General features: G+C 34.7%; 2 protein-coding genes across 2 annotated transcripts; both read right to left on the reverse strand.

Moving 5' to 3' along the window:
• Positions 1–476: 476 nt before the first annotated feature.
• Positions 477–7,941, reverse strand: LOC114192798 (Polynucleotide adenylyltransferase family protein). The gene is made up of 15 exons (XM_028082616.2): positions 7,552–7,941; positions 7,341–7,471; positions 6,724–6,841; positions 6,285–6,340; positions 5,991–6,040; positions 5,813–5,911; positions 5,581–5,690; positions 5,287–5,414; positions 4,201–4,267; positions 3,700–3,783; positions 2,812–2,874; positions 2,534–2,678; positions 1,734–1,883; positions 1,061–1,155; positions 477–987 (listed from the first exon to the last, which is right to left on the reverse strand). Exons 1-15 carry the CDS (start codon positions 7,882–7,884, stop codon positions 883–885), a joined length of 1,734 nt encoding a protein of 577 aa, XP_027938417.1. The 5' UTR covers positions 7,885–7,941; the 3' UTR covers positions 477–882.
• A 608-nt stretch (positions 7,942–8,549) lies between these two features.
• Positions 8,550–11,966, reverse strand: FUT13 (fucosyltransferase 13). The gene is made up of 3 exons (XM_028082542.2): positions 11,357–11,966; positions 9,341–9,514; positions 8,550–9,254 (listed from the first exon to the last, which is right to left on the reverse strand). The coding sequence occupies exons 1-3, from the start codon at positions 11,819–11,821 to the stop codon at positions 8,688–8,690; spliced, it is 1,206 nt and encodes a 401-aa protein (XP_027938343.1). The 5' UTR covers positions 11,822–11,966; the 3' UTR covers positions 8,550–8,687.
• Between the last annotated feature and the right edge of the window lie 449 nt (positions 11,967–12,415).

The following is a 12,415-nucleotide window of genomic DNA, read 5'->3' on the forward strand; positions in this document are numbered from 1 at the left end:
GAAATCATATTCTTATTCTTCAAGTTTCATTCTTAACGGAAATGATCCTTAAGTTATCTTACATCACATCGGAGTTAGATTAAGTGCAAAATTTTAGGACACCAGTGTAAATGTTCATAGAATAATTTCATTCTATCATCTGAAAAGAGGACAGATCAGAATTAACTGAAATAAACAATATTTATTTTAATACATTACCCTTAAAGGGTCATTTATCAGGATAGAATTTGCAAATATAAACAAGTAAAAGAATTGTATTTGTTATATGATATACACTCCTAATTGGAAGAGAAGAAAATCAATATTAAACAAACAATAGAATGAAATAAAAAAATGTATGACCCATGTTTAATTCCTGTTTTTATAACTTTTATAAATAAGAAAAATGAAATAACTTTTCCTTCCACTCCATTCTTCCCTCCGCCACAGCCATCAATATTCATCCACCACCAAAGTAACTTACGTCATTCAAATGATTGCGCACTTAAAGTGGGTGATTATGTTCTATCAAAAATGAAGCCTTTCGGGTTAGTGTTATCACGATACAATGGTTACTTGACTCCTGATAGGAATATAAATACCACGGAACAAGATACATGCTACCAAAACAAGGCTATGATATTTTCACCAATTCTAGCAGTTACGGAAAAAATAATAATTACATTTTACCAGGGTGTAAATTTAAATCCCAAAAGTCAGCAGGAACTGCTTCAGACTTTATAAAAGTTACGAGTGGCATAGCGACCTCAAGGAAAGAATGTTTGAAGTATTCCTTGCATCATCTCAAGTCACCCAGCCAGCTGGCTAAGTTTCCTTCAGCGAATGCAGCTTCTCTCAATTCAAAACAATGAGAGAATAAACAATCGCTCAAGGCAATCAATCTCACTGCAACTTAACACGCTTAGAATTGGTTTCTCTCAACCATTCAATGCAATCCTCTGCGGTTCCAGATGGATGGGCAAGTTGCCAAGCCATTGCTTTATCCAGCTGCAAGTGAAAATGAAAACCTCAAATTTCATGGCAGTGAGTGAAAATGCATTAAGCCAAACAAATGACTTACCGACTCCTTTACAAGAGGCCCTCCTTTAAGCCCTAAGTTATTCATGACATCTTTGCCATTGATCAATTGTTTTACGTCCCATACCCTCTCAAGGCCTGCTATCCACGAAAATGTGTTAATTAAAAACAGTAATTTGAGGCATAGAAAACTACTTGAGTATCCAGCATACAAATATACACACCTCTCGTCAAACACACTCTATCGTGGGACATGGGATGCAAATAGTTATTGTCTTTTTTCCCCTATTACCCTAGCTTTTCTTTATTTATAATTTTCTAGCGAAAACTATACTTTCTACCACAATATAGTATCATTGGCATTCTCATTGAAACAGACAGTCACTAGTTCAAACTGCTGCAAGCCTGCAGCATCAGGGCAAGTGCTACGCTAGAAGAAAGCTTCCAAATTCCAAATCCAAAGGAAAAATAAGAAAAGGATCATTTACACAAATGAACACTCAACTATTCAGATAAAAAGAATACATTGACTAGTTTAGATATGATACAAAAATGGAATTCAAATGCTCTACAATGACAGGATATTTTTTATGAATATAGTTGAGAAAACAAGTATTTGACTTCTTCGAAAGATATAAAGCACAAGAAAAAGAAGGTACTGAAAAAAACTAAAAATTGAAGACATCACAAAATAGACAAAAGAGCAAAATGTTCACCGAGTTTGGTTATAGCATTCTCCACAGTATTAAACAGATCTCTTCTTCTGTCCAGCTGCGAGGGCCCATCTTCAATGTCAATAGGATGTAGTATAGTGGATATCAACAGTGCAACTCGCCAAAAATCTTTAAGCTCTCTTAAGAGAAACCCTAAATGAATAAAATATTAAAAGTTCAGCTATATAAATACAATTCATAAAGCACAATAGCTTACATTAATTTCCTATACAAACACATGGAAGAGCAGGCAAGAATCACAATGCAAAATCACAACACTGAACTCAGCCATGATATTTTAAGGAAAACCCTAATCTTCTATTTCCTTCTTTTATTGACACAATTTAAAACTTTTCGTGTCTAAAAAAGGTACAGAAGTATGACTGCAAAATAAATATAAGGAAATATGGGTTGTAGGCTTTAGCTACTTTCTACTGCAAAGCCAATAGTAAAATTGAAACTTCAGCATACGGAAACATGAAAAACTAGTCTGCAGCACACTGTAAGCATGAAAAGACTATAAATGAAGATTAATGACAACAATAGCTACTTGTCATTAAACAACTATGAACAATGACAACTCTTTTACTAGAAGAATGGGAAAGGCAAATATTAAAATCTAGACCATTTGGTCATAGAGGTTCACTCTGATTACCATGTCATGTCATGGACAAACAATTCCAAAACACTTAAGCTGGTAGGTAAAGGACCATAAGAGCTTTTATACTAGATTTCTAACAATCCAAAAAACAGCATACCGCAGACGAAAAACCTTGGTTGGTAGCACAGCAAGAAAACTATACCTGTCAGTACCCTGACTCTAGAATAGACAGGGACATCAACCAAGTCTCCCATCCAATCATGATCGACAACTTGGTCATCCTCACCAGATGTAAGACAAGGGAACAACGACAAGAATTTATGTGATGCTTGGTGTAAGTTAAGCACCTATATTTTGAGGAACAAATGCAAATAAATACAAATTATCAACAAGAGTCAATAAATACAAAAAATAATTTAAATTATAAAAGTTATAATGCATCTTTGGATCTTAAGAAGGCTAAAAGGAATGAAAGCTGACCATTTCCGCATCCTTAGCTTTTCGTTTAAGTGACTCCCGGATAATATGATTGACAACAGGAACCTATAATTTAGAATCCAATATTAGGCTATGAAGCAACATTTTATTTGAAATACAATCGCAAGAATAGACACATGGTACAATGATCAGATGCAACTGATATATTAGTCTCCACCCTCCAAAAGATGAGGAGTTGAGACAACAGTGCAAGACATTGTCCAAGTTGAGGAGCTCCAACACAATAACTAAATTTTAGATCAAGGCTTGACTGGCTAAACTCAACTCAAACAATTATTTTTAAATGTTTTTTCAAGTTAGAAGTGCCTGCAAACTGTAATGCAGGCACTAACACAATATTGTCTTATTTTCTAGTTTAGAAGAAGAAAGATAATTTTATTTCATGTTCATTCAGATTTACAGAGATTTTGATTTATAGGGAGAGTTAGTTTGAGATTTTCAAACCAGTCAGACTACAATTCAAATTAAATAAAAAAATATAAAGGTATATCAGGAACAACTAAACAGAAAAGACAATGATAAAATCACTAAAAAAACTAATCTTATCTATTGTAAGGGTTCTAGGATTCATTTATTCTGAAATATCCTAACAACTTCCTCAACCTTCCCCCTCGACTTGCTTACAAGAAATTCAGAATCAGGCTAAAACAGTCAACTGGTTAGAATGTCTGCCAACTGTTTGGAAGTTGGGACAGATGGCATACAAACAACTCTTCCATTAACCTTTGATAACTGGCATACAAAACCACAAGATATTGTCCTAGATGTTTCAACTACCAAATTGAAATCCCAGAGCTCATAAATACTTGCAGCTTAATATTGACAAATCACAAATAGTACTAGCATATAGAAAAATTAATGGGTATGTACCTTCTTTGCTTTCTTTTCTCTGTAAGTGGTATCTCTAAGAGGGAGAAACAAAGCAGCACAAAGTGCTAACCTTTTTTGTTCAGCCTAAAATACAGAGAAAACGTGTATCAGCATATCAGATACTTCCTCTGGACTCACAGACAAAAGTAAATGTTAGGTGAGCTTAAAAATAAAAAAATCAACTCCCTAAGTCCTATTGAATACTACTATTAAAAATTACCGTTATCTTTAAATCTAAACATCCTTCTCAATAAATACAAAGGAGGGTAGTTTAGAAAAGTACCTCTTTATCTTATTAAACAAGAATATTAAACTAACCCAACTTTTATTCTTCTTAATCAAAGTGAAAATGATTAATTTTGCTTATATTTGAGTCTAGAGGTAGTACACTGCTAAACAAACACAAAGTTATACAGGAATAGCCATGCAACTCTGACTACAAAAAAAATAAATGGAACAAAAGAATAAAAGGCAAAGATCACTCTTCCATTTATTACTTACAGTGAAAGTTGACTCTCCAAGTAAATCGACAAGGTTCCAAGCAGTATCCAAGCAAGAAATGCAAAGCCTGGAAAAAATTTAAAAAATGATTGATCAGCATGACCACTGAAATATCACGCAAGAGAATAGTAAAAAAAAAAGCATAATTATAAAAGGTTTACATTGAGAAGAAAGAAATGAGAGAAAGTATGTTCCCAATAATAATACCAAATTGATATACGGTCTATATAATACATAATATACCCAGAGTCACTTACTTCATACAAATAATTAGGTCAACTATTAGTTGTATATTGCCAATACTAGCTAAGCTCAACAAGGTTTTCCTAACAAGATTAATGGCATCATAAAAATCACAATACTCTTACTGGGCTGAAGTCAACCCCCAAAAGCTTGCTCATGAGGTCAAGATTACCCGAGCTTTAATAAGCTTTATTTTAGCCACATTTATAGTTGACATAAGATCTCGGAGACCGCCCCCCTCACCCCCCCTCACACCAGGATTGGACAGTACCAGAGATATTCACTTTATGTTTAGCATGTGCATTCACATTTGCATTACATTGTCATTTCCTTTATATCTTTTTCTGAAGAGTTAATTTGATGGTTAGTCTGTTACCCTCTCTGGAAATTTCTTCTAATGGAAGATTTATTTACATATTGCATTGGGGAACCTGCAGCCCTTGGGGCCAAGTAGCCATAGCTATCTCATGAAGTGAGGTCTGCCCAAGCCTTTTTATATATATTGGCTAAATAGAAATATCCATATTATACGTGAGGATTCAATAACTAGTTGGACAGAAAAAAGAAAAAATAATTATATCTTCAGTGCGTGCGTAACTGTAGATACACTTGTGCACATCTCAAAAGGTATACTGTTTCAATTGTGAAATTCATCACAAATATCGATGATTCTTATCTTTCTATAAACTGCTTCTTTGTTTTCTGACAAAGGGGTAACAATATCAAGCCAATTCTTAATCTGTACATAAGATGTAAATCAAATAGTCATTATTTAATGGATTTGCAATCATTATGCACTTTCAACCCGCAAGACAATTTTTTGAATCTATCTACAAACAATACCTTTTACATCCATCTGGAATAGCAGGTTCAAATTCAGGAGGAAGACTGAATACAATCCAAAATAGTGTCAGATCACAAATGTAAGTCATTGCTTTGACAGGCTGATTTCCGGATATCATAAGATCAATCTACAAACACAGAGATAGACCAAAGAGAATGAATGGCAATATTTTCAATTCTGACAAAAAATAAAAAGTACATCCTTATAATATGAAGCACCAATAGCGTTCCAGATTTTAAAATAACATTCTAAGGTACGTAATTACACAAGAGTAAATAAGAGTTAGAACATACCTCTGTTCCAATGCGCTCTCTGCTAATTTTAGCAGCCAGAGCATCTTTCACATCGTCACATGCAGCAGCTACTTTCAGATCTTCATCTAGGGTAAATTCAAATCTAGCACCTAAAAGTAATGAAAATGTCTCTTCAATATAACAGGAGAACAAGTTCTAACTTCCAAAAAGCAAGGGAAAAAAGATTCAGAGGGTATACAAAATTAAATTGATCATGAAAATTAGAAAATACCAAATCTAATGGCTCGAAGAACTCGCAATGGGTCATCAAGAAATGTGGCTTTTGGAGGTAAAGGTGTCACAATCTTTCCAGACTTAAGATCCAGGATCCCTGCAAAGTGTCAAACAGATTATTAGATGGGCAAAAAAGCAGCTCACAAAATCCTTGTTCAGTAAAGATCCATTCTAACCTCTCTTAGTGAAATCTTCAACTGAGTCAGTGTTGATATTGTAGAATAAGCTGCCATGCACAACTGAATCAATTAATGAAACTATCTTGTAAAATGAGTACAAAAGGACAAGAAAACTCAAACCAACATATAGAAAAAAAAAAGTTTACCAGCATAATTATTAACTGTTTCATTATACAGACACAAATGATCAAAAGTTAAGCAGATTTTTATTTTTTTAATTTCTCCCAGTTTTGTACTTCTTTCTCTGTTTTATCTAATGATAGGTTTTATTAAAAAAGTGCATAGAAATACCTGTTAATTGTCAAATCTCTCCTATATGCATCCTCTTCTGCTGTTCCAAATCTTTGCTGTTAGACATGAAGCATTCTTTATTCCGTTGAATTTGACAAGGATATGGAAAGGGCAACCAAACACTCCAAATGGCAAATACATGTTCATCTTACCATAAAATTTTCTTAAATATCAACAGAAGTGCAACATATAGATTAATTGTACCTTAACAATAATCATTTGTCTACTTTCTAAAGCAATTTAACTAATTATGAGAATGCATGAATGCGATTCCAACTTAAAAGAAATTGGAAAAATGTCTCTTTTAAATGACCAAACTGAACCAAAGAAAAAATTAATAAAGAAATTTAGAAAAAAAACAAAAAAAAAAAATGCAAATATGCAACCACAGCAGAACAGATAAATTTGTTTCCAAACAAAAGACCGGGCAATTATATACCTTAGAAGGAATGCGGCTATTCTCAGTGTATTCTTCACTACGTAGGTTAACAAAATCAATCCACATATCAAACAAACGCATCCTGGCTGTTTCCAAATGTTTGGACTGGTCAGGATTGCTGCAAAAAGAAAGGATAATAATAAATAAAGCTTTACAAAAAAAGGCAACTAAAAGTAAACACCTATACACAGAGAGAGAGAGAGAGAGAGAGAGAGAGAGAGAGAGAAGTTGCCAAACTTGCACAAAAAATGTGTAAAGTTGCTTCCTGACTTGTCCTCCAGTTAATCACATCCATACACAATAAATTAAAAATCTGAACATTAAACTCAACTTTCTCACTTACAATGTTAGGACTAAATTAATTATGCATACTGCGAAATAGTTTGGAAGAAAAAAAAATTGAAAACCGTGCAGTGATTTCCTCGAATTAGACCTCAATTATCTAATACAATATATAAACACGTCATTACTTCATTTCAGTTCACAATTCATCCGTATAATCTTCAGTAACGAGTATTGAACACGCAGTTAGTAGTTAGTATTTGACAATTACAACCCTGTTCAGCAACAAGACCCGTAAAGAAAACACAAAAGGAAAAATAAACTAAAAAAAATACCTCTCAATGACACAAACTCCCTGTGCATCTTCGCCGATGGACAACAAGTACTCCCTAACCTTGTCCACAAACTCAGTTCCCATCATATCGTCCAGAGCGATATCGATGTCATAGCACTCTTTTCCCAGAAGCTGCAGAACAGAACAAATCAAAAGAGGACAAAAAGAATAACAAGGAAGGAATTAGGGCTAAAAATTAATAAGTGTGTGACCTTGTCGCGAACCCAGCCACCGGCGACTCGGAGCTGAGTTTGGAGGTGGAAGTGGCGAAGAGTGGCGAGAAGCCTATCGAAGATGCTTCTCTCGGTATCAGAGAGGTCAATTCTGTCACGAACCTGAACCGTAGACATTGGTGCGCAACCGCAACTCCGAAACGAAGGCGTGGCGATTCGAACGAGGGTTTTGGCGGGACGGTGAGAGTGGAGAGGAAGAACAACGGTTGAAGTTAATTTATGCGACTGTGAGAGTGAAAAACCCCTCACACTCAAATCGGATACGGGATGCGCCACAAGAAACCTTGTGGCACTTTTCAAAGCCACTCTCATCAAATGGGCTTTCTTATGTTTAAATACTCTGAAAGCAATTCACATTCGCTACCCAGTCTTATATAATGCCATGCGTTCGGGTAGATTCTTCACCCTTTTTCAACTATCTTCATTGTCATGTCACTCCATCCACGTCACCTCTTCCGCTTCTATCTCTGTTCTTTTCTTTTTCTAAAATTATTTTAAAGGTTATCGTTTTCTTTTTTTTTTTGGTTTTAAAACAAAATTGTCGATTGTTTTGTAAATGAAATTTTAAAAAATATATTTATTTTTATAGCCATACTGATATATAAGAGACTTCTCTGTACATATTTTTATTCTCATTTATTAACTGATTTCAAAAATAATATAATTATTAACTGATTTTTAAAAGATATAATTATTAACTGATTGTTAGAAATAACTGTTATTTTGAAATATTTTGTATAAAACGGTTGCATATTTCTCTCTTTTTTCCTCCATTATATTTATAATTTCTATTTGCAACTTAATACTTTCATTGTTTTTTTCTAATATATTAACCTAATCAATTTACATATATATATATATATATATATATATATATATATATATATATATATATATATATATATTATTTTTAAAATCAGTTCATAAATTAACCTAATCAAAGCGGAATGTAATTCATACTATTTTTCATCATCATGTGTGCTAAGCCTATCTGAATTTGTTTCCTTTATAGTTCAATGTTACTTAGCTCAGACAAACAAGCAATGTGCCTCTATACAAGTAACAAGCCTAAATCCAATGTATCTATTTCTCTGAAGCAGAGCCAAAATCTTAACCTATCTTCTTGCATTTCTTCCACCTCTTCTGCTAACAGCCTCACATAACCGGCATGGCAATGTGTCAAGGCTCATGGCTCGGGTTTTTCCATAGTTTCCCAACACACCGCACCTTCTCCATGCATGGTATTCTGCATAGGCTACTGGGTCGTTAGCAACTGCCTTCACATACGAGGCCAACTCTTCCAATGACTTGAATTTTCTACCATCTATGATTGAATGTGGAGGAACGAAATCCATCACATTTGGTGCACCAAAATAGATTGGAACTGCACCAGAGTCCAAGGCATAGAATAACTTCTCTGTTACATAACTCTCAGTAAAAGTGTTCTCAATGGCAAGAACAAACTTGTAGTGAGACATGGCACAATGTAAATGATCCCACCATTTTGGGGTAACATTGGCATCGTTTGCACATTCGGGATAAAGAGAAAGAGCAGCGTCTAGACCACCAACATTATTTAGGCACTTGCCAAATGAATGATGCGGCAGTAAGTTCAGGAGTTTCTTGGCAAGTTCGTTCCTTTGAGAAAGACAACGTGATGAAGACCAATAAACAAGTATATCCTACAAATGATAAATGAGGTTAGGTTGCTATGAATCACTCTTTTGTTATCTGTCATTGAATAATGTGTTCTTGATCAATTACTTACTCTGTTTTTATCACTGGAGACGTGATAGTTTCGACCACTGTGAAAGAGTGCACCGGCATAGGTTGATTGTACATCATCTTCAGCATGATAACTAATATATATATCTTCTTGACCTGATCTTCTTCTACCAGCTTCAAGATCCATATATACACGAAGCGGTTCTCCTGTGTGTCTCTGAAGTACAAAGAGAAACCGTAACAAGTAAGCAATATGCAATATCAAATTATATGTTTTGAACTGCTTAAATAAGTTCTTATTAAGATCTTCCACAAAGACAATGTATAAAGCTAAGAACTCAGAACAGATAGTTGAAACTTTAACCATGTTTTAACCAGATTTTAAACACCTAAAGAGTCAAAGGAATACATGACTTCATTTATATATGGCTGTGTAGATAATTATCACATACATACCATGATACCACCAAATAAATTGTGCGTGGTTTCGTGTATATTATAATTTGTTTATATTTTGTATTTTGAGACGGAGGGATCACGTTTCATGAGTTAGAATACTTTTAAAACAACTCAACCAAAAGGCATTTTAGTTGTTGACTTACTTGAATCTGATCCCTGAGAACAGAACAATAGAACTATAAGTTAAAACCAAGCTCAGTTAAAAATATTGAAGAAAAATGGAACCAGCCACAGCCCAAATTGATTAAAGGAAATATATAATCACAAAAAGAATTTTCCATCAACTATAGTTGCAGTGAGTTAAGTTGTACAAGGAATCAAGAAGAACTTCTTCTTGCTATTATTAACCCCTGAATGGTAGAGACACAAAGGAACAAAAAGAAAATGTAGCCGTTTTGTATAGAAGAAAAGGAGCTGTTTTGCTATTATTAGCTGCTTTTACCTCTATCCAACATTCCCAAATAAAGTGTATTCCAACACAGCAAACAATTAGGAAATTTTCTTGAACAACTACACCAAATCATGATGAATAAATGATGTCCTCATATCCTACACTAGCAAATTGTTCTTGCCAGGAAATCATTTTGCCAGATGTCTATAGCTTAAGTTCAACAAAAAGTGACTTCAACATAGTTTTTGATGTTTCACACAAAATTTCAAATTCAAGATCTATTAACCTAATCTACATACAAGAACCACGTCAAACTTCCATATAACCCTGCCTAGAAAATCTGATAACAGAAAGACTTGTTTGTTTCAAAGTAGGGTAGAGTTTATTTGTGATAGAATTGAACAGTGAACATAATTGGGATATGTGTTCTCATTAATCTTAGATTCTCAGTCTTAGATTTTCATTGCATAGCGTCAGACTTCGTATTCTAACACCAAGTTATTTCAAGGTGCGATGCGAAGGCACGACTAAGGAAAGAACCTTTCAAATTGCAATGTTATTTCATCCAAGTTATTGACCAAAGATTAAAATGGGAAGAAAAAGTCCAAGACATGGATTTAGTATCTGCTGAAAAGGATAAATATCGTTATTGCTTTCACAGCTTCCCGTGACTTCCACTCTTACACCAGACACCAAGGCAATAAATCTCAAATCATAATGAGTTGTAATTGTAATATAATCACTTCCTCTGATTAATAAGAATGAAACAATGTTCCTCATATGTTCTCATAACTACCAAAAATCAGATCAATTTAAGTGACACTCAATGCGGCTTGCGAAGCTAGAAAATTCAGTCGTGAATTGTTAACATGTCCTTGTATGTAAGCATTGTAACACACCAAATGTGTAGATCTATTCCAAGATCCAATCTTCAACAGCAATCCAAGATAGATCGTAGGAAATTATCCCTATCTATTGATCCACTCATAAAAAAATAATAAATGACAACCAAGCTTCAAAAGAGACAACCACAAAGCAAGGATCATAAATCGACCTCTCAGCAATGGCAGGGTATTATCACCCAGATAAAACATCATTCATTTCCTTAGTACATTTATCGTTTTCCAATAAAAAATGTTTGCAAACGAAACTAGTACATCCACTTGCACTCACACCCATTCCAAACAACCATTAGAAGGAGAAACCCACCTGAACCGGAGGCGTGGTCGTTTCAAACAGCAAGGCATCAGGCTTGTCGGCGAGAACAGGCGATTTGGACCACAAGCAGCTCAACCCACAAGTGCACGAATACAAGTTATCCAAGTTATCAGGAATCCAAGTCCACCCTTTAACCAAGACACTGACATGGTTCAGTTTCAACCCCGCACAGTTTCCAATCTCCTGCAAAGATGCGACCTTTGACTGGTTTAAGGGCACCCCGTTTGGTTTCTCTTTGAAGCGTGCGCAACCCACTTGCGAGTCCCATTTCCTGAAGGCCCCCACCAGATCAGTGAAGGGTTGAGCAGGCTGCGGCGAGATGGAGCGGGTGACGGGAGGGAAAGAGGTGGCGGCGGAGGGGAATTGGAGGAAGCCGGAGAAGAAGAGGAGGAAAAAGGTGAAGGTGAGCATGATAGTTATGGTGAAGGTGTTGATGGGTTTGGGAGGAACTGGCATGGTGGTTCTATCCCTCTTTTGGAGAGAGAGAAGACATGAGAATGACTGGGTCGAAGTAAACGATCACATATCAGTTGTTTCTTCTTCTTCTTCTTAAGTCTCACGTTTCTATGAATCCTATGAATAGGTTTGGTGAATTTTTCAGTCGTTGTGGTAATAGTATTATACTACTTTTCAAACTCGTTTCGTCCTTTTAGTAGGTCTGGTTGGATTTTACATTTTAACTTGCACATTCAGAAATGGGTGAAATGGATTTATCCATGACCTCCGTGTGAATTGATATAGGAGAAATCTCTTTCAAAGTGACACTGTTATTATTATTTATTATTAAATTCTCAGAAGTTTTGTACTTTACCAAAAGAATATCTTAGTTTTTTGGTCATTTAAAATTGGAAAAGTGGGTTTCTTCTGATCGGTTTGCCTTTTAAAAATAAACACGCAATAATTTTTAAGAGCAATGTTAAGCCAAGTATTTTACATAAATATTCTAGTACAAGAGATACAAAATTAACTTTCACAAACTGAAAAACGTTACTTTTTTAAATCATTTGATATGGTAACTAATTAAATATTTTGATAAGAAATGTAACGCAT

This window comes from Vigna unguiculata, chromosome 7, assembly GCF_037176805.1.
Source record: "Vigna unguiculata cultivar grain cowpea cultivar isolate G323 ecotype 2 chromosome 7, ASM3717680v1, whole genome shotgun sequence".
Taxonomy (NCBI): domain Eukaryota; kingdom Viridiplantae; phylum Streptophyta; class Magnoliopsida; order Fabales; family Fabaceae; genus Vigna; species Vigna unguiculata.

Coding starts and splice junctions, on each gene's coding strand:
- LOC114192798 (XM_028082616.2), bottom strand. CDS start 7,884: ATGAGAGTGGCTTTGAAAAGTGCCACAAGGTTTCTTGTGGCGCATCCC. Junction 5,415..5,580: donor GAGAGCGCATTGGAACAGAG/GTATGTTCTAAC, acceptor CTGTGTTTGTAG/ATTGATCTTATGATATCCGG. Junction 2,875..3,699: donor GAGAAAAGAAAGCAAAGAAG/GTACATACCCAT, acceptor TCTAAATTATAG/GTTCCTGTTGTCAATCATAT.
- FUT13 (XM_028082542.2), bottom strand. CDS start 11,821: ATGCCAGTTCCTCCCAAACCCATCAACACCTTCACCATAACTATCATG. Junction 9,515..11,356: donor CGACCACGCCTCCGGTTCAG/GTGGGTTTCTCC, acceptor TTTGTACTTCAG/AGACACACAGGAGAACCGCT. Junction 9,255..9,340: donor TCTCCAGTGATAAAAACAGA/GTAAGTAATTGA, acceptor TATCATTTGTAG/GATATACTTGTTTATTGGTC.